Source organism: Lagenorhynchus albirostris, chromosome 11, assembly GCF_949774975.1.
Source record: "Lagenorhynchus albirostris chromosome 11, mLagAlb1.1, whole genome shotgun sequence".
NCBI classification, from domain to species: Eukaryota; Metazoa; Chordata; class Mammalia; order Artiodactyla; family Delphinidae; genus Lagenorhynchus; species Lagenorhynchus albirostris.
Window position 1 is genome coordinate 60,982,250 of NC_083105.1, and position 27,362 is coordinate 61,009,611.

General features: G+C 53.2%; 1 protein-coding gene and 1 long non-coding RNA gene across 2 annotated transcripts; one reads left to right on the forward strand and one right to left on the reverse strand.

The window, feature by feature from the left end:
• Positions 1-7,056: 7,056 nt before the first annotated feature.
• LOC132529551 (uncharacterized) lies at positions 7,057-11,575 on the reverse strand. Its single transcript, XR_009543495.1, has 3 exons — positions 11,419-11,575; positions 10,441-10,887; positions 7,057-7,531 (listed from the first exon to the last, which is right to left on the reverse strand). It is a non-coding gene; the product is annotated as an uncharacterized LOC132529551 (long non-coding RNA).
• A 5,995-nt stretch (positions 11,576-17,570) lies between these two features.
• KRT78 (keratin 78) lies at positions 17,571-26,069 on the forward strand. The gene is made up of 9 exons (XM_060166174.1): positions 17,571-18,121; positions 18,482-18,696; positions 19,750-19,810; positions 20,283-20,378; positions 21,212-21,376; positions 21,733-21,858; positions 24,393-24,613; positions 25,195-25,229; positions 25,309-26,069. The coding sequence occupies exons 1-9, from the start codon at positions 17,756-17,758 to the stop codon at positions 25,566-25,568; spliced, it is 1,545 nt and encodes a 514-aa protein (XP_060022157.1). The 5' UTR covers positions 17,571-17,755; the 3' UTR covers positions 25,569-26,069.
• Positions 26,070-27,362: the final 1,293 nt, after the last annotated feature.

A 27,362-nucleotide genomic window follows, 5' to 3' on the forward strand; every position in this document is an offset into this window, starting at 1 on the left:
CTTGAGGGTCGGCAGGGTGGCCCTGTCCCCACCGCTTCTCTGGGCCGGTGGATTTTGGAGGGTAGTGATGGTGAGGATTTTGTTGCTGCGCCCTGGAAGCAGCCAGAAGGGGACCACCTGCAGCTGGGGATCCCCCTCTGGGCTTAGATTCCCCTGGGCTGCACACAGCTTTCAGGCAGCTTCTCTCTACTTTCTATTTTATTTTTATTGTGGTAGGAACGCTTAACACGAGATCTACCCTCTTAAACTTTACGTGTACAGTATGGTATTGCTACAGGCACCGTGTTGGTAGCATCTAGAACTTACTCATCTGGAAACTGGACCACCCTCTACTTTGTCATGTGCTTCCCAACCCCAGCTCTCGCCAGACCCTCAGCCCTCCCCAGAGCTGGGGACATCTGTAAGTGGTTCTCTAGTCTCAGGGGACACTAGAAGGAACGCTGCCCCCAGCTCTGGGAGGGAGAGTCCTTTTCTGAGAAGCCATGGCCACAGCAAGCTAGTCTTCTACTTAAGCAGGTTCTCATTGCCCTCAGATCCCCTCCCCCCATTAACACATGAGGATACCCCTAGTAGAATAGGCTGTCAGAGCTGGAAGGGACCCTCAAGGTTACTGAATCAAGACCCGAGATGGAGGCCCCCATGTCTGAGGTCACACAGTGATTCTGTAGAAGCAGCAGTGGGATTGAAGCTGGGGCTCCTGTCTTCTCATGCAAAAAAGCCCGAGTCTCAGTGCTGGCTGTACCACTCCCCCACCCCAGCCCCCATGTCCATTTTCACAGGGCTGCGTCCCTTCTGTGTGCTGTCTGATCCTAGGAGCTGGGGAGGGGACTCGAGCAAGGAGGGGACTCGGGCCCTGTCCTCAGGGACTCCAGCCTGATGGGGGAGGAGGGTGTCAGATCCAGGGAACAGAGACGCTCAAGCCATACATGGGACCTGAACCCATCAGACTGGAAGGTCTCACAGACTTAGGGAGATTATCAGGCAGTTGCCCGGAGGAGGGATTAATTAATTAATTAATTATTTTTTTGGCTGCATTGGGTCTTTGTTGCTGTGCGCGGGCTTTCTCTGGTTGCGGTGAGTGGGGGCTACTCTTTGTTGCGGCGCATGGGCTTCTCATTGCGGTGGCTTCTCTTGTTGCAGAGCACAGGCTCTAGGTGCCTGGGCTCAGGAGTTGTGGCTCTCAGGCTCTGGAGCGCAGGCTCAGGAGTTGTGGCACGTGGGCTCAGTAGTTGTGGCGCACGGGCTTAGTTGCTCCGCGGCATGTGGGATTTTCCCAGACCAGGGCTCGAACCCGTGTCCCCTGCATTGGCCGGCGGATTCTTAACCACTGCGCCACCAAGGAAACCCCTGGAGGAGGGTTTTGAGGGAGAAGAGGAAAATGGGCAAGTCCAGGGGGGTGGCCTCTGCATCGTGGGACTGGGGGTCTTGAGGGGAGTTGATGAGGCTTACTCTGTCCCCTTTGTGGAGTAAATTTCTGCTTCCCACTGTGGGGACTGGATTTTGGGGGGTTGCCATGAGACACCAGGTGACTCTGCTTTAAATGTTGCAGATGGCCAGAGGGAGGCCAGAATGTCTTGCCAGGACCGGACGTGGATGTAATGGCGTGTAATGTAACCTCCAGGGCTGGGACACTGGTCACCTTCAGTGGCTGATCTCCCTGGGGGTCTGGGGGCAAGGGGATGAGTTCACCAATGCCTTGCCAACCTCCACTTGCCCACAACCCAGTTCAAGCTTCCTGGAGACCAGCTGGCCCTCGAGTGCGGCCGTGTCCTGCCAATGGGTCCCCAGAGGACTAGGAAGTCTTCTCAAATGCTCTGGCCTTAAGCAGACCCCTTCCTTTCCTGCTTTCAGCTTTCCTGCCCCCCTTTGCTCCCAGGGTCTGGATGAGCCAGAAGGGTAGGGCTCCCACTTGGCAAGACCCAATTTTGCTGGCTGGGGGTTTTTCAGGTGCGAATTAAAAGGAGCCACCCAGAGAGAATGACTTCATTTGTTAACACACCCACCCTTCTGCCCTGCCCTTTTTCTGCCCCTGTTCACACGCCCAGCCAAGACAGGGGCGGTGGCCAGCCCCACAGGAAAAGCAGGGTTGTGAGCCTACGTGGCTGTCAACAAGCAAACCGCAGGCTCAGAGCATTTTTGACATTCTTTTCCCCCTAGTCAAATGTTGCAGTCGCTGCATTTCCCCTGTTCCCCTCTCAGCTGAAGTGGATGGGCAGAATTGATCTGGATGGGGAGGGACCTAGGTGGCTCCCAGAGCCCCCAAAGAGCCCTACTGTGGGGAACTCCTTCCCTGGCCTGGACTCAAGCCAGCTAGCTACAGCCCTGTGATCTGGGGCCCCTTGGTGGGTCCACCTTCTGTACAGGCGGTGTGAGTTTCTCCCCACTTCTTCACAGTTCTCTCTGTTCCCTAAATTCTTGCAAAAGTAAAACCACGAGCCCTTCCATCCTGGGTTGCGAGATGGGGGTGTGATAGCCGAGGTGGGCACTAGTGCAGATCCAGTGGTATCTGGAGGAGAGGTGCTGGAGTGTTGCTGACTTTGCAGAGCTCCCGAAGATTCCTACCCGGTGTTTGGGCTACAATCCCCGTTGACCCCTTGGTCTTGGCTGGCTGCGGGGAGGGATGTGAGTTTACGGATTCCGTCAGGATGGGGGCATGGTGTGAGTGGGTCTGCCCCCAGACTCCAGGTGCCCGGGAGCGGTGCCACAGGTCGGAGGCAAAGGAGCTGGGCGGCTGCGGCCCACGTGGGGCGGGGACGGGTCAGCGCTGGCCCCTTCCTTCCCCTCTGTTCCGGGAATTCCCTGCAGGGGTCGCCCTAAGCCAGGCTCTGGGCCGTTTCCAGAAGCCAGGTGCCCTCTCAGACCCTATGTCCCTGACTCGGGCTCTCTTCTCTCTCCGGGGTCCTTCAGCCCTCAGGAGTCTGGGAAAGGCCACGAGGGAGGGACAGAGACCACGTGGGGCCCAGTGGCTCTGAAGCGACAGGAGTGACAAGTGTCAGTGGCCAGACAGGACACATGCAAATGACGTGCAAATGAGCCCAGCTACCTTGCCCTGGCCAGAGCCGAGGGTGTTTTGGCCAGGTCCCTGGGGCCCTGAGAGACTTTGTCACCTGATTTCTACCTGTCTCTGAGCTTTAGGATACCATTTTCTACTGCTCCCTCCCTCCAAGTGACTGTGCCAGGCCTGTGCTAACTGCTTTAGTTACCTCTCTTAATTGTCATGATATGTCACTGGTGGGGACCACTATCCTCATTTGTATATGGCTCCCATGGGGTTGGATTAATGTTTCCCAGTTTCTCCCTTTTGCCCTCGCAAATCACCAAGTATCAAATGCGCTTGAACAGAATGTGACAGGACCACTCCCACCCCCAGCCTCTGGAGAGCAGGGCCCTGCTGAGAAGTCCCCGAGAGTGGAGGCTCTGCTCTGTGGTCTGGTACCAAAAGACTCCCTGGGGTCAGGTGAGGACTCCAGAGAAGTCACCTGGAGCATTCCCCTGCCTCTGTGGGGCAGCCTCTCCCTGCCGGACCTGCGTCCCCTTGACCCAGGCCCACTGCTCGTGTCTGTTGTCCTTCCCTTAATGGTGTCAGGGGTCTGACTCCAATCCCCCTTGCTGCAGCGCTGGCCTATTCCCCTGGTGGTGGGCCAGGCTCCCCAAGGAACTTTTAAAGGGGGGTTTGATGCAGTTTCTGTACTCCCCTCTTGCAAAAGGCCTTCATGAAGCTGGGGGGCTGAGGGGGACACTGGTCACTTTCCTGGAGTACAGTCCCAGAGAGAGAGAGCCTGTGGACTGAAGCCCTGCTTCCCCAGGGGATAGACATGAGTTCTCCCTGGCACTTGGCTGCCCCTGGGGAAGCTGGGAGGGGGCTGGGGCGGGGGCCGGGGCAGTTTGCCCTGCCTTCTCCTCCAAGTGCTCTGCCCCAGCCTGGTCTCAGGACAGAACCTCCCCTCTCCAGACCCGCCCCCATCCAATTCCTCCCCTCACTTCTCCTTCATTCACCCTGCCCTGCTATCTCTCCCACCTCCCACTCCCTCCCTGGCCCCTGCCCATCTCCCGGCTCCTGGAGCTTCAGCCAGGCGCCCCCTTCTCTGTCCCCGACCCTCCGGGAACCTTGGCTGGCCACTCTGGAGACCCACAGGGTTTCTCTTTCCCACATGCCTGGGGCCTTAATGCTCTTCCCTGTTGCTGGGAATGAGGTGGCTTGAGGAACGAAGCTCTGGCATATTCCAGATCTTGGAGGTGCTCAGATGCCCACCACCTGGGCTCTTCGGTCTGAGACCTCTGGCCCAGCAGAAGCCATGAGGCAGACGGCCCAGGCCTCCTTGCGGAAGTGATGGCACAGGGGGGTAGGTACTCTGGGGGCTCAGCCACTGGGCCTCAATTTCTACCTTAATTTCCACTCCCCACTCTGCCATCCTACATGCAACCATGCGCCACCCTCCCTAGCCAGGTGTCACAGAGGTCTGGGTCCCCCTTCTTATCCCCTCCACTCAACAATCTCTCCCCCTTGCTTCCTGAGGCCCCTCCACGCTCCCCTCCTCTGCAAGGTGCTGCCAACTGCCCCAGCCCGCTGTTGCCCGAGTTGTTCCAGCTGGCTGAGCAGGTTTCTGTCTTTCTTTAGATTCCCCCAACCCCCCTGGTAGAGGGGGAAGAACGGAGGTGCCGATTCAGGCTGAGAACAGACAGGCAGAGGCAGGCACAAACCTGAGAAAGGGTCCAGGTTGTACAGACAGACCTGGTTCAAATCCTGACTCTGCCACCGCTGGTTGTGTGAGCTAGGGCAAGTAATGTAACTTGACTGAACCTCAGTTTCCCCATCTATAAAATGGTGTTAATTAGAAGCACAATATGTAAAACACCTGGAACGTAGTAGCTGTGCATTATGTGATAACAATTCTTTTTTCTGGCTGCACCGCGCGGCTTGTGGGATCTCAGTTCCCCGACCAGGGATTGAACCCCGGGCCACCGCAGTGAAAGCGCCAAGTCCTAACCACTAGGCTACCAGGGAACTCCCTAATTATTCTTTTTTTAAAAACATCTTTATTGGAGTATAATTGCTTTACAGTGGTGTGTCCCTAATTATTCTTGATACATATAATAGTATTAAAAATTGAGACAACGTCCTGGAAGAGAGGTCTTCTCTTGAGCCCCTAAATGTAAGAAAGGACCCTACTTTTAAAAAAAAATTAATCAATTAATTAATTTTTGGCTGCATTGGGTCTTCGTTGTGGTGCACGGACTTCTCATTGCAGTGGCTTCTCTTGTTGTGGAGCACAGGCTCTAGGCACATGGGCTTCAGTAGTTGTAGCACACAGGCTCAGTAGTTGTGGCTCGCGGACTCTAGAGCTCAGGCTCAGTAGTTGGGGTGCACGGGCTTAGTTGCTCCGTGTCATGTGGGATCTTCCCGGACCAGGGCTCGAACCCGTGTCCCCTGCATTGGCAGGTGGATTCTTAACCACTGCTCCACCAGGGAAGCCCCAGGAAGGACCCTACTTGATGTCCAACCCCTACCTCCAAGTGGCCTTTCTCTCTGAGACACCCTCCCACCTAGTCCTTTATTGGGATTTTGCCTTCTTAGGAGAGGCAGTGTGGGTTGGAGTGCTTGCCTCCTGGGAGGGGGTTGGCCGTGGGCCTTGAAGCTGGTCCCCCTCCCCCCAGCCCCAGTTCCCCTCTGCGTGGAGTTGCCAGCTACCCCTGGTTGGGCCTGCCTGGGCAGGTACGCAAAGTGCTCTCAAAGCTAGCAGAGGGGTTTAAGCGTTCTCATCAGTGGCTGGGAGCTGCCCCGGGCACCCTGGCCCTCGGAGGGGCTGGGGAGAACAGGGAGAGGGTGTGGACCTGAGCAGCCAGTGGGAGGTGGGGGGCAAAGTGTGGGTCAAGCTGGAGCTTTCCCAGGTTGGGGTAGGGGTGAGGGTGCAAAGTGGGGACGACTGGTGCTGGTTTCCTTCCCGAGTTTCGATCAGAGGGGCGGGTTTAACGTTGGGCTCTGTTGAGCTAGCAGCTTTTCTCTAGGAAACTTGAGAGCTTTGAAGGGAGAAAAAAAGTCTGTTCCACAACAAGTCAGGGCACTGGGAAATGTTTTTCTCTGATGAAGCACTGTCTCCTGGGTCCTGGGGTAGGGCTGGGGACTGTGGACATCCACACACAACCCTCATACACACACACATCACAACACACAACCTCACAACACATTCACACCCCTCTATCCCCTCTTTCACACACACCCCCTTACATGCTGTCATACGCAAGTGTCTTCTACCATACACATTCACAGAAGCTATGTATTCACACTCTCACCCTTACGCACACTGCTAGCTTACACATTCACACCCAAACCTGGCTTCCACAGCCCCTACATTTTTACTTGTATGCACACATATGTAGTCCTTCACGATCATGTCCAATCTCTTTTCACCTTCACGCTCACTCCCTCACATTCATTACAAGCTCCTGGCGATACACACCCTGCGTGTATTCACACGCATGTCCCTATTCTCTCTTTCTTTTACCCTGGGAGGTCAGGAGGGCACAAAAAGCCCTTCAGACCACAGTGAGAGCAGGAGTCCCAGGAAAGTCAGCCTTTAGTAGGCCAGGCCTGGTTGGTGAGTAGAGGCTCAGGAGACGATGATAATAAAAAAATAAAATAAAATAAAGCTAATAGTTGGTGGGTACTACACTGTGCTAAGTTCTGTTCTGAGCATTCTACGTGTATCATCTTGTTTGACATACACAGCAACCCTATGAAATAGGAATGATTATCCCCTTATTATAGTCGGGAATGCAGAGGCCCAGAGAGGTTAAGTGCCTTGCCTGAGGCCACACAGCTAGTCAGTAGTGGAGACAGTATCCGAACCCAGGCAGTCTGGGCCAGCTGGGACTTCTTCTTCTTCTTCTTCTTTTTTTTTTTTTAACATCTTTATTGGAGTATAATTGCTTTACATACATACATATACATATGTTCCCATATCTCTTCCCTCTTGCGTTTCCCTCCCTCCCACCCTCCCTATCCCACCCCTCTAGGTGGTCACAAGCCACAGAGCTGATCTCCCTGTGCTATGCTGGGACTTTCTTAAAGTCCAGAAAAATGCCCAGAAATCACCAGGACATTAGGTCCCCATTAGGGGGGCCGTTTGAGGCCTCTGGCCTTACATCCCCACCAGGCACCAGGAAGGCGGTGGCAGAGAAGGGACTCAGGGAGATCAGAATCAGCCCCTGCTTCTGTTCCTCCTGTTGCTGCAGGGCTGGCTCCTGCCGGGCTCCCAGGCCTGGTTCCAGTTGCGAGAACCCCGGCCGCCTGCAGGGGAAGTCAAGACTGGGAGAAACCGGGCTCCTGCTCCTGCCTGGATGGGAATGCCGGGAATGGGGCTGTGCCCTGGTGAATCCTGGAAACATGTCTTGTACCAGGACTACATTAGACTGCACGATCCATCAGGCCGACGGCTGGCTCCCGTGTCTGCAGTGCGCGCGTGCAGCCTCCTGTACGTGTCTGCGCGCATGCGCGTGTGCCAATGGGCTTCCAGAGCAAGGTTCAGGTCTCCTGCGGGGAAGAAATCAGACAGTGGAATTGGGGAAAAGCCCTGAGAATACATGCAAGGGAATGCTCTGAGCCATTCACTATAATCTAAGGGTATATTTATTGACACAGACGGGGAGGAAAACTGGCTAGAAATCTGTATGTGTAATATGATCCCACTTCTGGGAAATACATATTTACACGAATAAATGGTGCTTACACTATCGTAGAATACAGCACTATACTAGACATATGAATAGACATACACACACACACACACACACACATCATCGTGAGATGGAAACTCCATAAAGGCATGGATTTTTATCTGTTTTTTTTTTTTTTTTTTTTTTTTTTTTTACGGTGTGCGGGCCTCTCCCTGTTGTGGCCTCTCCCGTTGCGGAGCACAGGCTCCAGATGCGCAGGCTCAGCGTCCATGGCGCATGGGCCAAGCCGCTCCGCGGCATGTGGGATCTTCCCGGACCGGGGCACGAACCCATGTCCCCTGCATCGGCAGGCGGACTCTCAACCACTGCGCCACCAGGGAAGCCCTGTTTTTTTTTTTTTTTTTACTACTTTATTCTTAGCGCTGGAACAATATCTGGCACATAGAAAGTGTCCAATAAATATAGGTTTAATGAATAATGAAAGATATTTACATATGGAAAAGTCTGGAAGATTATGCACCAAAATGTTAATAGTGACTACTTTTAGGTGGTGGTATTTTGGAAGAGTTTTATTTTTTCTAATTTTGTTATCTGTTGCTTTAAATTTTTCAACAATGAATTTGTATTGTTTGTATAAAGAAAAGGAAGTGTCACCAGCTTTGGACTCTTCTTCTTCCTCCACATCTTTAAAACAGGAGCCTAGACTTTAAGAAGCACGGCAGTGGGTGGGATCTGCATTTTCTCCCCCTTTCACTTGCCCATCCAACATCTTCCTGCCGGTCCTCTCCTCTTTCTGCCACTTCTCCGCCCACAAGCTTCTGCTGGCATGGCTCCCCGGGCTTTTTGTGCCACCTTAGTACAAAAAGGTTTAGGTAAAGTCATTGGAACAATGGATGGGCTGACTCAGGAGCCGGGAGAAGGTCCTGGGCAGCACTCCCCCCGTGCCAGGCCAGGCTAGCAAGCAGGTGCCTCTGGGGCCAAGAGGAACTGGGCTGATGCTGCAGCAGGAAGGAGTGAGGTTAGACCCGAGAATTTCCTGACAGTCATAAGAGTCTGGAGCAGGTCAGGGAGATCACAGAGCCAGTCTCCTTTTCTGGAGGGCAGGTGGGGCACTCCCTTCTTACCTGGAGGGGATTATGTGGTGTATCTCCGCATACCGAGCACAGTGCTTGGTGCTGAGAAGCGCCCAGGAAATGTTATGGGTGGATGATAGCGTGCATGAGCTTGTTGGGATGGGGGGGCTGTGTGGGTGGGGGTTTGGGGTCCTCTTCTATAGTCTCTGTCCTAGTCTCATGGCTCTCTGCAGTGCAGGATGAAATGAGTCCTGGCTTAGTGGGCTCTAGTCCTACCCTTGCTGTGTGCTCTGGGCAGGTTGCTTGCCCTCTCTGGGCCTCAGTTTCTTGTGCTATGAAACAAGGGTGTTGGATAAGATGACCTCTTAGGTCTTTCTGCTCCGACATCTGACAACAACTGGCAGGTATTATGCACGTGTGGGGCATTTTTGGTGTCAGGTCATTCTCCAGTTGTGATCTTAACTAGCGTCTACAATTCCCAAGACCTGGTCTGTGTCGCCACGGCATACGCAGTCTGGCCCTCCTTGCCTTGCTGGCACTCAGCACGCTGCTGTCTGTGCTCCCTGGCTTGCCTGACCCTCCCTCCCCTGGACCCAACTAGTCGTTCCTGTCCTTGTCACTTTTGTGACTCGGAGGCTCTGTGGAGCAGGGGCCCATGATTCTTCCTTTTGGGGAGTCGGTGGGCTGCAGGGCAGAGCACGCATCAGTGGGCTTAGGGATTAGATTTGGTATTAGGAGAATTTCCTAACTTTCAGGATACATTGAGAGAGGTCCTCACTCTCCAAGTTCCCCCTCCCAATCCTGCTTTCATTACTTTTCTCTTCTGGAAGATCTCCCCAGACTAAACCTTTATTTTCCCATCCCCCAGTCCTGACAACTAACGCCACTCCTGTTTCTGGTCTTATTTCTTGGGTTTGCGTGTGTCTGGGGGTGGGACCACCTCCTCTATCAGAGGGTTTCTCAGCTTTTTTGGACAATGATCCTTAGTAAGAAATGCATTTTATATCACAGTTCTGTACACACGTACACAGACATACGCACATGGAACACAATTTTATGGTGATACACTCTGATATGTTGGTCGAGATCCATTAAATTGATTTCACAACCCACTAGTGAGTTGTAACTTGCAGTTCTGAAAATACTATTCTCTCAGACTGAAGTTCCTTGGGGATGGGGGCAGAAGATTCAACCCCCTCCCCATGCCCCATGCCCAGGGCTTAGTGCTTCAGATGGCCATGGGAGGGTTGCTGGGGAGGGGGACTGAGGAGGGGCAGGGAGCTGGTCCAGGTAAACCCCCTACCCTATCTCCCAGTCCAGGAGTTCTGCTGGGGCCTTGACCTCGTTTTCCCAGGGTTGTAAGAATCCTGGAAACTTTGCCCTAGAAGTTGCCCCATGGACCTCTGGGGTGTTGGGAGGCTGTCCTTAGTAACATGCTGTATAAATATTTACCAACTCAGGAGTGGTTGCTTGCAGCAGGGCACCCAACTGGCTGAACCTGATTGGTTCAGAGTGGCAGTGGCTGCGTGCTGGGTCCTGATGGGCAAGTCTGGACCCTCAACTCAGATTTTCCCCTCTCAGCCCAGCCCTCTTTCCTCTCCCAGCTACCATCAGTTTGCTCCTAAAGATGTGTTCTTGGCTCCCACAGTCTGGGACGGGTCCCCCTCCACAGAAAGGCCTCTACCTTCCTCACCCTCGGCCAGTGGTGTGCTGGAGCCAGTTGTGCAATCTCGTGAGGGCTAACCGTGTTCACCTCTTCCCAACCCTGCAGTCAGTGACATCATGCCGGTAGCTTGAAATCAGCCATGGCGGGACCATTTATACCCTAGAAGATGGCAAACACTACAAGACAGAGACGTGTTCTCCCAACCCCGCAGACAGCCAGCTGTTACACAGCAGCCCCCACTGCCCAGGGAAGCTCAGCGAGTCCCCTCCACGGCCTCTCTCCCCAGCACGCACCAGAGGGGAAGTTTCTGGTTCTCTGTTGAATAGGGAAACACTCCTCCTATTGCAAGAAGGAGTCTTGGAGGAGGCTTCTCTTCCTGAGGAGACGATAGGATACTTAGAAGATCTGGGTTCTCGTCCTGGCTGGGCCTTTTCACGTCTTTGAGATCTTGGGCAGTTGTTTTTGTTTCTGTGTCTGTAGTGTGAATAAGAATAATCCCCACTTCTCAGATCGTGGTGAGGATTAAAGCACGTGAAACATCTACAGGGCCCGACACAGTGATTGGCACTCAGAGTCAGTATGACAATCTCTAGGTCCATCCATGTTGCTGCAAATGCCATGATTTCATTCTTTTTTTATGGCAGAGTAATATTCCATTGTGTATGTGTGTGTGTGTGTGTGTGTGTGTGTGTGTGTGCATGTGTGTGTGTATACATGCCATATCTTTATCCATTCATCTGTCTATGGACATTTAGGTTGCTTCCATGTCTTGGCTATTGTAAATAATGCTGCAATGAACGTTGGGGTGCATCAATAGAATTTTAAAAAGTGTGTTATGCATGGAAAATGGTTATTACTCCAAAGTTAGAGTTTGGCATTGTCCCTCCTCACTTCCACCCTCAACCGGGAACTTGGAGACAAACATTTAACTACTGAGCTCCCAGGAAAAGCTTTGCAAATCTTTCCTCTCCAGGCCTCTCCCTGTGGGTGTTGTGGGCTCATTACCTGGGCACGGAGGCCTGAGGAGGCAGCAGCTTGGCTCCCCTCTGGGACACCCCTTCCCTCACAATAAGCCCATTCTCTGGATGGACAGCGCCTTCCTTCATTGCCAGTGCAGTGAGGAGGGCAGGGGCTACCCGCCCCCAGCCCAGCAGGCAGGACGGTGCCAGGGCAGAGCAGGCTGGTGTGAGTGTGCTCTGCCTGGCCTGGGGAAGAGTGAAGGGCAGACCTTTCATCTCCTCCCTTGCCTCCTGTCCCGACAGGCCAAGAGAGCTGTAATTACAGGCGAGATAGAAATCAGCCACATCTGATGGGTGCTACTCCCTCCTTGCCCTCCCTGGCTTTGGGAAACTTCGAATAGGGACGAGATTGACCTGTGTTCTCTGTAGGCCGACAGCACATGGAGGAATGTTTTACATTTTAATAGTTATGTTTTATTTGAATATGAATTCAAAAAAATTAGAACCAGCACGCAAAAGCTACATTTTCAAGGATATTACGGCTTAGGGTCAGGATAAGAAAGAAGTGAACTGATTTAGCTTTAATTTAAAGAAAATATTAAGTATATACTAGTACATCTGGCTTTACAAAACGGCGCGATGATGGAGGTTGAGTGTGAGTGGCTGATGTTTGGGAGATTCAGGAGATTCTGGGTCAGAATCTGGCATGTATTTCCCAGCTGCAAAAGCAGAGCTGAGGGAAGGTTCCATTGTGCCTAGATCGGGGAAGTCATGGGGTGTCCATGGTGGGGGAGGGGAGGCTGACTAAAGGCAGGCCTGAGACACCTGAGCATTTTCTGTCCAGTTCCCCTCAAACAGGACAGGACACTAACCAACCCCTTCGTTGCCCTGCGAAAGCTAGGAAGACCCGGAATGGGTGTGGGTAACCCTGTCTCATCTTGCCCCAGGAGATGACTTCTGTTCTTCTGGGATGTGCCCAAAATAAGCACTCCTGCCGCTGCTGCTTCGAGAAGATGGCCAGAACCACAAGACCTGTACATGCGTCTACAGTGGAGACTCCAACACTTTATTGCACTTACTGGTTTTCAAATAGATTCCCCACTTCTCTCCCACTCCCCTTCCTGACTGCAAACACCTCGAAGGCAGGGACTTTCATTAAATTTTGTTTAACCTGGGCTGGCATGGTGTCTGGCACCTGGTAGTGCTTAATTAATGTTGATCATGGATGAATGTTGAGAAATGAGTTCACTTTTGGATCTGCTGTGTGACCTCGGGCAAGTCATTCTACCTCTCTGGGCTTCAGTTGGTTAAGGTGTCCTTCAATACTGACATTCCCAGGTCTCTGAGAGGAGCACAGTGAGGTGGTTTAGTGCAAAGACTCTGGAGTCCAACTATCTCTGTTCAAATCCTGGCTCTGTCACTTACTAGCTGTGTGGCCTTGGGAAAATTATTTGTTCCCTCTGCAAGGTGGTGATAATCATAGTACCAACTTCATAGGGTTGTTAGGATCAAATGCTTACCATATGTAGAGTTCTTAGATAAAAGTACAGGTGGGTAGATTCCCAAACAGCTGAGCATAGCATCCAAAGGACATACACTGGGAGGATGTAAAGCCGCAGAGGAAGGGTTTCTAGTGGCATGCCACAAGGCTCTGTCCTTGTTTTCCTCCAAGGACAAGAGGAGGGTCCAGGTAAAAAGAGGAATCCCTCACTATTACACCAACATGCCCACTTGCAACCCAGTGCACTCTTTCTCAGATCGTTTCCCCCATTCTTTGTTCATATGTGTATTCTCCACGGGACTATATATTCTTTCAGGATGGGGATGGCGCCTTATCCATCTTATGTCTCCTGTATCATTTAGCTCAGTGCTCAGCCCACAGCAGGAGCTCAATAACACGCACACACACACACACACACACACACACACACACACACAACCATGTTTGCTTGCTCCCAACCTTGTGGGGGAGTGAGATGGGGAGTGATCAGTGCTTTGGAGAACAGAATTGAGACTCACAAGGATATCCAGGGGTTAAAAGATGGAAGGAAATCAACAAGATGAAATTGAATGGGGAATCATTCATTTAACAAGTATTTACTGAGCACCTACTGTATGTCAGGCAGTGTTCTAAGTGCAGAGGTTACAGAAGTGAGCAAAGAGACCAAATCCCTACCTTCGTGGAAATGATATTCTAGTGCAGGAAGATTGACAAACAAAATGAGTAAGTGAAATATACGGTATGTTAGGAAGCGCTAAGTACTAAATGGAAAGAGATAAAGCAGGGAAGGGGTAAGGAGTGTCAGATGAAGGATGGCCTCAGCGTTGCACTTTTGGTTTAGGACAACCAGAGAAGTTGACTTGTAGCTATACGGGGATCTGGGAAGGAGCATTCCAGGAAGAGGGAACAGCGAGTGCAAAGGCCCTGAGGCAGGAGTGCTCCTGGCATGTTCGAGAATAAATTAGGGGCTAAACTAGATTAGGCCTCTTTCATGCCCTGTACTTTTCTCTCCTTATCATAATTGCAATCAAATACGTATCTAATTACCTGTTCTGTGTCTGTTTCTCTACTAGACTCTAAGCTTTCTTGGTGCAGGGGCTGGGCCTTGTTCTCTGCTAAATTCCTAACTCTCAGCATAGGCCCCGGCACATAGAAGGTGCTCAATCATATCTTGTTGAGTCAATAAATAAATGTGAATAAATGGCTATTGGGTCAAAAAATCCGCTTCACAAGCAGAACAGCCTTGAGGGCAATTAGAGAGAAAGAGATTGAGGAGTTGTAGCTGTGGCCAGGGGTGAACTCAGGGTGGAGCAGTAAGAGAAGCGGCTGCTGGGGAGCTACAAGAAGCTGCATTGGCCAGGGCATTCTCGAAGGCAGGACTGGGGTGGGCAGGGATTGTAGAGCATGAGGTGTGGTTGAGCAGTAGTCCCCAACTTTTTGGCACCAGGGACCGGTTTCATGGAACACAATTTTTCCACTGATGGGGACAGGGGATGGTTTTGGGATGATTCAAGCGCATTACATTTATTGTGCACTTTATTTCTATTATTATTATTGTAATATATAATGAAATAATTATACAACTCACCATAACGCAGAGTCAGTGGGAGCCATGAGCTTGTTTTCCTGCAACTAGATGGTCCCGTCTGGGGGTGATGGGAGACAGTGACACCCAGGGTGTGTTGCTTATATCCAGTTTACTCTAAGTCGCAGCTTAATTGTCACTTGCCACTCACTGATAGGGTTTCGATGTGAGTCTGCAAGCAATTGATTTATTATGGTCTCTGTGCAGTCAGACCTCTTTGCTAATGATAATCTGTATTTGCAGCCGCTCCCCAGGGCTAGCATCACCGCCTCAGCCCCACCTCAGATCATCAGGCATTAGATTCTCATAAGAAGCGCGCAACCTAGATCCCTCGCATGGGCAGTTCACAGTAGGGTTCGCGCTCCTATGAGAATCTAATGCCGCTGCTGACCTGACAGGAGGCGGAGCTCAGGCGGTAATTCGAGCAATGGGACCGACTGTAAATACAGATGAAGCTTCGCTTGCTTGCCCCGCTGCTCACCTCCTACTGTGTGCTGTGGACAAGTAGTGGTTCATGGCCTGGTTCCTAACAGGCCATGGACAGCTACTGGTCCGTGGTCCGGGGGTTGGGGACCCCTGTGGTTGAGGATGGTTGACCTGGAACAGGGGATTTAACCCAATAGATAAAACCCACTAGAACCTTTGCATGCTGGGTTTAACGTTACGTTCATGATTCCAGCCATTTGGACTTTTGCTGCTGCGTGATCGGGGTCCCTTTGCATACCTTTGTGTGTACCACTCAGCGTCCGAGGGGCCTGGCATTCAAACGTCCAAGCCATTTTTTCATTCTCTCCATCACAGCATGATTTTTTTTTAAATAGGGGAAAACATGTGTTCCAGCAGTGTTTGAGAACTCACGGGGATTCATGAAGGTCCCTGGCTGTAACTGTCATGGATAAGAATTCATCTCTTAAACAAGTACTTTGGATGCCTAGCGTAAGCCAGACCCTGAGCTCGATGGAGGGGTGGACAAGGCAGGCATTGTGGAGTCATGATCAAAGGTTTGTTTAGTGGGCTGCTCTGTGGGGCAGTGGTCTGAGCTGGGTGGGAGCCCTGGCTCCAGCCTGATCAGCTGTGTAGGTGGCCTTGAGCAAGTCACTCAAACCACAGAGTGACAGGTCAAAGTAGGCTTCGTGGTCATCTGGTGCAATCTCTTAGGTTACTCAAGGCCACACAGCCTTTGCACCCTGCACTACACCCTATGGGTCCTCAGAGTTCTTAAGTGTAAAACAAGGGCATTGTACCGGAAGACCCTGAAGCTCTCTGGCTCTAATGTTCTATAACATTACAAACAAGGGGAAGTTCCAGGGAGGTACATTAGGCCCCGTTCCAAGTGTGACCTCTGCCCTTCACCCTCAGTGCCAGTGGAGAGGGGTGGTAGACTCCAGCCCACGGAGATCTTTCTTAAGAATGTTTGTGGGAGGAAGGCACCCGGCCCTCCTTGCCTCTGCAAAGTGGTCCCCAGGGGGTAGGGTTTGTAGGTGGGTCCTCAGTGGGATTCAACCCATTTTCCAGATTCTCTTTCTAGACTCTGAGGCTGCTCCACGTTGCCTCCTCTCTCCTCTGTGTCCCTGAATCTCTGCTTGGATCATTTTTCTCCTCTTCTCTTCCTCACCTGAGCCTTCAGTCCCTTGATCTCCTTTGTTTTCCCCACAGAAGGCCTGACCTCGTCATCTGTCATTCAGTTTCCTTCCGGGATGCCATCTGCCAGATGGGGTTTCTAATCCTCTGGAGGGAGGGGAGATGCGCTCACCATTGTCTGGTCCCGGGGGTGGAACATCTATGGGACTGTTTGCATTGCTGGGACTGACTTCCTCATAGCATATCTCTTGAGTGTTTATTATGCTGAGTCTCTGTTTGTCCTGGCTTTGAGTTGCATTATCAAAGGCCCAGTATCCCAGCTTCAGGGTGCATCAGGCTCTAAGAAAGCGGGGGAGGGACAGGGAGAAATAGCCCTCCCGCCTTGTAAAGAAGACATATTGGAAATTTCTACAAATCAGAGATGCCGGCCCTCCTTGCCAGCAGTGGGAGGGCAGCAGTGGAGGTGGCTGGATGCCTCCCATCACGGGTCCTCCACCGGGTGGGAGGCCTGCTGAATGATGAACCTTGGGGATCCTCCAATTAGCAGACTCTCAGGGCGGAGACGGAATCTATCCTGCAAGCGAGCCTCAAAACTCCTGTTTTTGCTCCCAGTCCCGGGGGAAGGCATGTCTCTAAATGTACATTTTATTTCAGAGCCTGGGATCCTCTGATGTGTAACTTGACAGGCACAGTGCTGGACCCAAGTGGATGTGCCTAGTGCTGTGTGTTTGTGAAAGGGACACAGGCTGGGCTTGGAAATGCTCCATTCGCCGCCCCCCCGGGTGCAGATGGCTGGTTTGAGTGGGGTGGCGCCTCATGGATGATTGCTGGGTTGGGCAAGAAGAGGGACTTGGGTACCCTGTTTTTCTGTTTCATTTCCAAATCCTGCAGTGTCTTTTACTTATTTATTTATTTATTTTTGCGGTACGCGGGCCTCTCACTGTTGTGGCCTCTCCCGTTGTGGAGCACAGGCTCTGGACGCGCGGGCTCAGTAGTTGTGGCTCACGGGCCCAGCCGCTCCGCGGCACGTGGGATCTTCCCGGACCGGGGCACGAACCCATGTCCCCTGCATCGGCAGGCGGACTCTCAACCACTGCACCACCAGGGAAGCCCTGCAGTGTCTTTTAGCTAACGATGACAATAACACCTCCATTAACCTCCTGGCTTCTCCTGTGCTGCAAAGTGCCTTCCTCCTCCTCCTCTCGAATGTAGACCCTCCCTCGGGAAGATGCACTCCTCTGTCCAGCATCTGCAGGGCACTCAAGGGCTCCATCTGAACCCCCTCCATCTTCTTTTCCCTTTGAATGTGCCTCCCTTCTTCCCCATCTCCTCCTCCAGGAAGCCTTCCTTGAATGACCCTCAGGAAGTTTGCTCAGGGCCATCTCCCCCCATCCCCCAGCACTGAAATCCAGGTCTCTGGCTACTTCCTGGTCTTCAGAATGTGCCCATCCCTCCTATAGCCTGGGAGCTCTGAGGGCAGGCTCTGGGTCTCTTCCTTGGGCTCTGCACTTGCCAGGCACCTATTCCCCAGGCGTGTCAGAAGAGGCCAGCTGGAGTCAGTGACAGACACACTCAGGCCAAGAGCATCTTGCTCTCCAAGACCCAGCCCAGGCACGAGAGGAGATAAAAGTCTTGTGCCGTCCCGGGGCCTCAGGGCAGGAACACACACACCTTGAGGATCCTCTGTCTGTAGCTGTGAAACCTTCAGTCTCTGCCATGTCTCTCTCTCCCTGCCGGGCCCAGAGGGGCTTCAGTGCTTGCTCAGCCTGTTCTGCCCGCTCGGGGGGCCGAGGCAGGGTCAGCTTCAGCAGCAGGAGCTTCAGTTCCTTTGGGGGGTGCCAAGGAGGCTCTCGTGGGAGGGCCTGGGGTTCAAGGGGAAGGCTAGGGGTGAGGTATGGGGAGGGGATCGGTGGGCCTGGGCTTTCCCCGTGCCCTCCGGGAGGCATCCAGGAAGTGGCCATCAACCAGAATCTGCTGACCCCACTGAAGATTGAGATCGACCCCCAGTTCCAGGTGGTTCAGACTCAGCAGACCCAACAGATCAGAACCCTCAACAACCAGTTTGCTTCTTTCATTGACAAGGTGAGGGTGAACTCAGCTAAGCCCCTGTCTCTGTGACTCCCTCGAGGAACTGTTCTCGATGGACTTGGGAATGGGGAAGTCTGGTCTCCTACTAGTTTTCTAATCACTTCTGCAGCAAGGAAGTCCCTCCTGTGGTCTAACTGGAGGCTCTCTGGTTATGCTGAGGCTCTGTTTAATTAGTGTTTTGAAATTCCCTTTATAAAAATGTCATTATAATTCATTTAGTGTGTTGGAAAATATTTATCAAAGGCCTTAAAGGCTCCGGGCTGGCTAGAGGGTTGCTCAGGCTTTATTTCCCAGAGGCTGTGCCCAGGGAGTCTGGCAGGGGCTTGCCTCAGGGACCCGCTGTTTGTGCTGTAGGTGCGGTTCCTGGAGCAGCAGAACAAGGTCCTGGAGACCAAGTGGGACTTGCTGCAGCAGCAGGAGTTGAGTGACAGTCCCCAGGCCCTGCAGTCTTTCTTCCAGGCCTGTCTGTTCCAGCTCAGGAAGCAGCTGGAGCAGCTGCAGGGAGAACGGGTGTCTCTGGACGCCGAGCTGAAGTCCTGCCAGTACCAGCAGGAGGAGTATAAAGCCAAGTAGGCAAAACGCAGCATCCCCATGGGCCCTGGATGGGGGCTGGGAGGGCTTGAATCAGGCTGTCAGCCAGAGGGTATCTCACTGCTGAGCTCCCAGGGTCACATGACCGGCCTCCCCTCTAGCCCCTCCGCATCCCCATTCCCTCTGATTCTCAGGGGGCCCCACCTGCTGCAAGTAAGTGGTCCCACAGCCCCTGATACCCAGGACTGGAGAGCCTCGATTTTAGCAGGCCCCAGTTACGAGGGCCACATTTCTGGTCAAGGCTGGGAGGGGCTTATTAAACAATGCCTATGTGGGTTCTTTTCTTGAGAAAGTTCTGTTGAGCAGGCTGTGGGTCAAAGTGACTCAGACATTCTCTGGTCTCAGAGGTGGAAGAGAATTCATTAGTGGGAACATCCCTAGGCCTGTGGCATGACTCACAGGTAGGCTGTGGTTCTGGGTTCCCCGCCAGGTGACCTGGTGGTATGGAGAGAGCCCTGGACCAACAGGAGGCTTGGGGTTAGTGACTGTGAGCAAGGAATAGCTGTGTGGCCTTGGGCAAGGCATCTTACCTTTCCCAGCCTCAGTTTCCATATCTGTGGACTGGGAAAATGCCACTTGCCTTTCTTACCTTCCAGAAACATTGGGAGCATTGCTCCAGGACACAGGTGGAAGGTCCTGGAAAGATTGGGGCCAGGAGACCTGTGTTTTAGATCTGCTTGGGCCACCTAATTATCTAGGACTTGGGCACATCTTGTAATCTCTCTAATAAAATCCAAAATGCCTGCTTCAGATGATGATTGTGAGTGGCAAGTGAGAAGAGTGTTTGAATGTGCCTTAGAAACATGAAGCAAAGTCGCCTGATGTCACAAGTCGACCTGGGCTGAAAGAGTGAAGAGGGACATAAGACATGACAAAGCTTCCTGATGGAAGAGTAGAGAAGCAGGCTGGTGGCGTGTCCTGCTTTGGAGCATCTAAAGCAGAGTGGCCTTTGCAGGGAGGGTGTACTTGGAGAGGGGCCTGGGCTCTGATGCCGGCACTCCAGGCAGCGTCTTTCTATACTTACTTGGCAGGTATGAACGGGAGGCCCACAGGTGCGCCACACTGGAGAAAGACTTCGTGGTCCTCAAAAAGGTGAGGGTGGGGTCAGCTGCTCTACCCGAATCCCGAGCATCCACCGTGCACAGAGCCCAGTCCTGGGCTGGGAGGGCAGTGGGTGGGAGATCCTCACGCACGACATGCTGTCACACTGCCTATAGGGACCCTCTGAGGAAATGGGACGTCTACGTAGACGCAGGGGGACCCTAGGACAAGATCCAACTGAGGGACCATGTGATGAGCCCTGGTGTCACTGTGGGAGAGGGTGGGGAGGGAGTGGAAGAAACAGGACTGGTTAGGATGAATCAGGGAAGGCTTCCTGAAGGTGGTGTGGGTCAGTGTCAGGCAAAAGAGAGAGCAGGGCAGGGCGGGGCTGGAGGAGGAAGGAATGGGAGCTGGAGATGGCCATGGGGTGGGTGTTGGGCAGTGTGTGAACAGAACTCTTGGGTCAGAGTGGGACCCCCAAAGAGGGAGTGGGGGTATATGGCTTTTATCTTCCTGTCCCCAGGATGTGGACGGAGTTCTCTCGAGCAAGATGGAGTTGGAAGGCAAGGTGGAGGCTCTGAAAGAGTACATCTGCTTCTTGAGGCGTCTGTATGAAGAAGTATGGATCACTAAGGGCAGAGGTGATGGTCTGCCAGGGGCAGGTGGGCGGGAGGGAAGAGGACAGGGTGGGCAGGCTCCTGTGGCAATAGTGGGAGTGGCTGGGAGGTGAAGCCTGGTTAGAGTGAATTAGATGCCGGTCATTCAGTCCTTTGATAAACAGTTACTGAGAATGTACCATGTGAATTGCTAGGTATTGGGGATACACCAGTGAGCAACCAGACAAAAATCATGAAGCTTGCTTTCTATTGGGAGACAGACAATAAACACTAGACCTAGTAAATAAATAAATGACCAAGTATGTTAGAAAGTGATAAATACTATGGGAATAAGGAAAATTAGAACAGGGAAAGGAGGATTGGGAATGTGGCTGGGGGGTAGGGCAGGTGGCAATTTCAAATAGGGTGGTTGGCATGGCCTTATTTAGAAGACAAAATCTGAGCCAAGATCTGAAGGAAGTGAGGAAGACAGACACACAGTGGGGAATCTGGGATTCCAGGCAGAGGGTGCTGGTGTCTTTGAGGAAATGCAAGGAGGCTGCTGTGACTGGAGCAATGGGAACAAGAGAGAGGATGTGTTAGGAGGTCAGGGGAGTGATGGGGACCAGGTGATTTCAGACCCTGCTGGACACGTTCCTTTAATGTCCACGAGTCGTTGGACAGCCCTCAATTCCAGAAAAGGACACAGCCCCGCAGAGGGCAAGGTGTGCTCATTGTCACCCGGCACAAAGGAGGGCTGCCTCCGAAGGAAGAGGGCACTCTGCCCACCTGCCCGGGGCTCCAAGGGGAAAGGGAGCTGGGGGGCCAACGGACACTGAGTCAGTCTTCCCCACAGGAGCTGGGCCAGCTGCAAACCCAGGCCAGCGACATGTCTGTGGTGTTGTCCATGGAAAACAACCGCCACCTGGACTTCAGAGACCTTATCGCCGAGGTCTGTGCCCGGTACGAGGAGATCGCTGGGACCAGCAAAGCCGAGGCCGAGATGCTGTACCAGACCAAGGTGCCAGGGCCGGGGGACAGGCACCATGCTGGAAATGGCTGGGTCTCCCTGCCTGCCCCCCAGGGTGGTCGTCCACCTTGGTCCCGTTGGGCAGTTGTAATAACCTCTCTGAAGCACCAGGGCTGGGTGGGCACCATGTTTCCCCTCTCCAGGAGGGAGGCAATGCAGGGATTGTGGGAGATGAGCCCAGACTTCCGCAACCATATCCCACCGTGTCCTGGTTTTCCAAGCGTTTTAACCCGCTTCCCAAATGAGGAGGTGAGGAGGCAGAGAACCGGGGCCATAGTGTTCCTCATGGTCTTGGGGTCAAAGGTGAGGGTCCTCTCCACTGACGGTGTCACCCCATCCCCCATCAGTACCGGGAGCTTCAGGTGTCTGCCCAGCTTCACGGGGACCAAATGAAGGGGACCAGAGTCCAGATCACTCAGCTGCAGCAGGCAATTCAGAAGCTGCAGAGTCAGACTGAGAACCTCAAAAAGCAGGTGAGGGTACCAGAGCCCCCAAGCCCTCTGTCTTACCACCTTTGTGCCAGGGTCACTGCTGGGTTTGTGTGAAACTTTGATAACTGGCTGGGGGTTCGGCTAATTTGGGGTGGAGAGAACTTCAAGCCCCGTTTCAGAGGCGTTCAGCTCTCCTCCTGGGAATTCTAGCTGCATGGGCTCTGCACTGCCAACCCTGGCCCCAGCCCTCACGCTGCATTCCGTGTCTACATGCACATCTTGCTTTCAGCTCCTTGGGGAGAGGGTTAATTCATCTCTTCTTTTGATACTTACTCGTCAAGCCCAGTAAGGACTCTAAGGCCACACGCTGAATTTCCTGGTCCCGTGTTAGGGAGGGAGAGTACCAGGATCTCAGGGAGCGGGGGACATGGGCAGGACGGTGGGGTGCCGAGACCCCCTTAGGGTCAGGTGATGCTGTGGGTGTGAGGAGCTGGGAGAGGTGGAGGGAGAAAATGGCAAGGGCAGGGAGGTGGGTTCCTGCTTCTCCTGGAGACCTGACTTCTAGGTGTGAGGATTACAGATTCTTAAGTTTTCAAGTGTCTTTGCCCTCACTTTCCCCAAGCCCAAAGCATCGTTTTTTTGGGATCAACAGAGGGTTGAGAGCTGAGACCACAGAGTCTGGCGGTTTCCTCAAGCACTTCAGCCTGACTCGCAAGCCATGGGTGGCCTGTCCACATGCAAGCACAGACCATTCAAAGGCCAGACTCAGTCTCCAACCATTCTGACCTGCTCTCCTTCGGAGTGTGAGGAAGGACCTGAGATGCGGGTGACCAGGTCCTATTACTCAATTTGCTGCCACGGTGTTTTGCCCATAAATGTGGACTTTTTGCTCTGGAAGCTTTGGGGTTCTCTGGGGGTGTCTGATAAGATGCAGATTCCTGGGCTTCCCACCAGAGAGAGGGAATCTGAGTCTCTAAAGGTGGAGCCAAGAGGGCTTCCCTGGTGGCGCAGTGGTTGAGAGTCCGCCTGCTGATTCAGGGGACACGGGTTCGTGCCCTGGTCTGGGAAGATCCCACATGCCGCGAGCAACTAGGCCCGTGAGCCATGGCCGCTGAGCCTGCGCGTCCGGAGCCTGTGTTCCGCAACGGGAGAGGCCACAACAGCGAGAGGCCCGCGTACCGCAAAAAAAAAAAAAAAAAAAAAAAGGTGGAGGCAAGAAACCTGCTTTCTCAACTAAGTTCACCCAGGTGACAATGAAGTGCGTGGAGTCTCAGAGACCAGTGGCCAGTACTTAGGAGAGTCACTATGTCCCCATGTCTGGGAAACACAGTCCCCCCTGCATAGCAAGGTGCCTTTCCTGGGAGAATCCTTCTTGGGGTCACAGCTCCCTCTCACTCCTCCTTTTCATGCACAAGCCTGATGAACTGAGGCTACAGTAAGAGCGGTGGACTGACCTCAGCTGTTCTGGGTTAGGGTCTCAGCTCCGCCACTCACCTCCTTTCCGAGTCTCAGTTTCTTCACCTGTAGAATGGAGACCCTGTTCCTCATCCATGGGGTGCTTTGTGGTAAGTGAAAGAGAGCCTTTAGGGAATGTCTTCTTTCTTGAACCGAACGTGAGGGAAAATCAACTAGATGGCTGATTGGACAGGGATGCTGTCCTTCCTCTAGGAGTTTTCTGTCGGATTGGAGAGGTGAGCACAGAGAATGTTTTTCAGACCCCAAACTGAGGCCCATGAGACTCTGACAACATCAGGATAAAGTATTTGAAATGGGGCTGTTCCAAAAACCTCAAGGACACGTGGCCCTCAAGAGGAGACTTGTAGATAATGACCCGTACGGGACAGGAAGAGCTTTAAGTACCCTAGGAGAGAGAAAGTGCTGCAGGGAAGGTGCTGAGGGTCGACAGGGTGGGGAGAAATAGGGGAAGATCATGGGAGAAAGTGGAGAAGGAGCTGCATTCATTTCCTGTGGCTGCCATACAAAGTGTCACAGACTTGGTGGCTTGCGAGAGCAGAAATCTATTCTGTCAGTTCTGGAGGTTAGAAGTCTGAACTCAGGTGCGGGCAGCCACACTCACTCTGAAGGAGCTGGGGGAACCCTTCCTCACCTCTTCCTGGCCTCTGGTGGCTCCGGAAGTTCCTTGGCATTCCTCGTCTGGTGGTGCATCACTCCCATTTCTGCCTCCATCTTCACACGGCGTCATCTCAGTGTCTGTCTCATCTTTTTCTTGGACACCAGTCACTGGATATAGGGCTCACCCTAAATACAGTGTGATAGCATCTTGAGATCCTTAACTAATTACATCTGCAAAGACCCCATCTCCAAATAAGATTATTTTCTGAAGTTCTTGATGGACCTGATGTTTTTGAGATGCTACTTAACCCACTCTGGGAGTTAAAGAAGCAGAAGAGGCAATACTCTCTTTGAGAATGAGAAGAGCTGGCCATGGCCAGGAATAATTTTGAGCTCTTGAGATTATGGTCCATCTCAGCCTTTAAGTTATATCCACAGTAGGTGCTTTGGGAGTCTGTGTCGGGCTTACAGCCACTTCCTCCCTTATTTCTACCCCTGTCTAGAATGCCAAACTGCAGGCTGCCATCCCCCATGCTGAGCAGCGTGGGGAGCTGGCCGTCAAGGATGCTCAGACCAAGCTGGCCGAGCTGGAGGCCGCTCTGAGAACCGCCAAGCAGGACGTGGCGCGGCTGTTGCGCGAGTACCAGGAGCTGATGAGCTCGAAGCTCTCCTTGGATGTGGAGATCGCCACCTACCGCAGGCTGCTGGAGGGCGAGGAGAGCAGGTGGGGCTGACCAGAGGGCCCTGAGGATGTGTGACGGAGGTGGGGGTGGGGGGGTGCAAGGCCAACACAGAGTGCTGAGAGATTTCTTTCTTTCTTTCAAAATAAATTTATTTATTTATTTTTGGCTGCGTTGGGTCTCCGTTGCTGCAAGCGGGCTTTCTCTAGTTGTGGCGAGCGGGGGCTACTCTTCGTTGCGGTGCACGGTCTTCTCATTGCGGTGGCTTCTCTTGTTGCGGAGCACGGGCTCTAGGTGCGTGGGCTCAGTAGTTGTGGCGCACGGGCTCAGTTGCTCTGCGGCATGTGGGTTCTTCCCGGACCAGGGCTCGAACCTGTGTCCTCTGCATTGGCAAGCAGATTCTCAACCACTGCACCACCAGGGAAGCCCCTAGGATGCTGAGAGGTTTCTTGACACTGTGAGCCACCGAGGGCCACCCATTCTACTGGGAGGGATTTAAAATTGGGGACTGGGGATTTTATCTGCTCAGAGGGTGGCGAGCTGCTCTAAGAGGCTTAAAAGCACCTGGGAACATATTTTCTGCAGCCCTTCTTAGCATTTCTTCCTCTCGTCCTTTTGCCCCCAGGACGTCTGGGGAGTACACCGGTCAAGTCACTATCTGTGAGTATCAGGGGACTTTGGGAGAGGGACCCCATGGGGAATCGAGGACCTGCTGTGACCCTGGTGCCTTTCCTGGCAGCTGTTGGGCAAGGCAGCACCATCGTGTCTGGAGGAGCAGATGGTGGCCTGGTGGGCACTTGTGGACTCGGAGGCGGGAATGGCAGCTTTGGGTCCAGCCGCTCCAGCATCATGACCGGTGACTCCAACGTCATCCTGGGCTCTGGGCAGGGCCCTGTCTTGGGCTCTTGCTCTGTGTCCGGCTCTGGCTCCAGCTCCACCTGCCACACCATCCTGAAGAAGACGGTCGAGTCAAGTCTGAAGACGTCCATCACATACTGAGTGACCCGGAGGCCATTTGCTCCTCCCACCCTCCCACCTTCCTGAGCCCTCTCAGCTCTTCTCCCACTCTTATCACTCCCATCCCTGCATGGCCAGCTCTGTGTCCACTGCCCACAGCCCGAGCCAGCCCACAGGGGGCTCTGCAGAAGTCAGTCGGGTCCGGCCTGCTGTTCTGAATGCTTGCCCAGTCTGGCCTTGTTCCGCGTACTGATTTGCATCTCATTTGTCCGCTGCCTACACTAACCAAGGAGCACAGCGCCGAGCCTCCAGCCAGGCTCGTCCTCTCCTCTCTCCACAGCCTTCAGCCGAGCTAGGAAAACTCCTGGTTGGGCTTGGCCAGACTGCATCCGCATCCCAAGGGAGAGGCCTGAGGCCCACTGACAAGAGCCTGAGGGCTGGAACCAAGAGATACCATCCTTGCCCTCTTCAGCAGCCTCTGGGCCTCCATTTCTGTATTTCTGTCCAATTATTTCCTGTGAAATAAAGCAGCACCCAGTTCTCCTGGTAGTGGGTCTTCCTTTCGCTCTCCCTCCCCCTCCCTCCTCCCTCCCTCCCATAAATTTGATTGAGTGCCAGGACTAGGGCTACTCTGGCAAACAAGATCAGACCTATTGTGCCCTCCTAATGTGTCTTTCTCACCCCTTCTGTTCCTGGTGTCTCCTGCACAACCCCTCTGTGCTGAGGTCCTCTGTGTTCTGTCACTTCATCCAGTCCCCTCCCAGTGATGTGCTGGCTCCAGCTCCACCCAGGGTGGCAAACCTGGGTCTTGTCACCTCACCCCCATCTCTCACCTCTGAGCTTTAACCTGACCCTTCTCCTGGGCAGGTTAATAATTCAGCAATGATGCTGAGCCATAGCCTTAAATATGTGTTGAAAGGGCCTTTAGAGGACAGGCTGCAGGCCAGAGATGAAGGCTCCTTTTGGCAATGTGCGGCTTCTCTGCCGCTCCTTCCAGCAATTCAGCTCTGCCCCAGGATTGCACAGCTCACCCAGCAAAACAAAAGCTATGCAGCTACCCAGCTCACTCTCCTCAGGAGGCAATTTATGGAATATCTATGGTTGTTTGGGTAGGTCCTGTGGACATCTCACTCCTCACCCCAATCAGCTCATCAAGGGATTCTTTCCAACCCTCCACTATGCTCCCTGGGATGCCTTCCATCTCCTCCATCCCACTGATGTTTTAGTATCTCTTGTATCTTGCTCCCTGCTTAACTGCCTACAGTGGGCTCTACTCCTGACCAGGACAACCCCATTCATCCCTGTTCCTCCTTCTTCCCAAGTCTGCACCAGTTTTCGTCCCACCTGGAAACCTTCCCCAATTCTCCATGTCAGAATGCACGAGACCCTTCTTGTCCCTGGCACAGTCTGGCTGCACCCGTTGCTGTTCTTGGCTCTGTTTCTGTCCGGTTCTTGTGTGGAACGCAGGTTTCCTATTAGCCTGGGACCCTGGGCAGGCTCTTCTCCTGCACCCTGGATGGGGATCAGCAGCTCAGCTTGTGCCTGGAGGCTTGATGGGTACTTGGGACTGGAACTATGCCCTATCCCTCCTGCCCCTTGGTGCTCATCCTATCTCTGGGCCTGTCTGAACATGACCCTGGAAACATCTTCCCCTTCCCTCTTCTGCAGGAAGCTCTGCATGAAGCCGGGAGTGTGGGCATCAGGGCCAGGTGCTAAGAGGGCGGGAGGGTCACCTTCTCATTCTCCAGCAGCCCATCAGCTCCTGCACTGCTCCTTCCCTCTTCCCTGTCTCCACCTGGTCAACTCCCAACTCCATGGCCTGAGCTGCAGGAGGTC

Coding starts and splice junctions, on each gene's coding strand:
- KRT78 (XM_060166174.1), top strand. CDS start 17,756: ATGTCTCTCTCTCCCTGCCGGGCCCAGAGGGGCTTCAGTGCTTGCTCA. Junction 21,859..24,392: donor CTGAGAACCTCAAAAAGCAG/GTGAGGGTACCA, acceptor ACCCCTGTCTAG/AATGCCAAACTGCAGGCTGC. Junction 25,230..25,308: donor CACCGGTCAAGTCACTATCT/GTGAGTATCAGG, acceptor CTTTCCTGGCAG/CTGTTGGGCAAGGCAGCACC.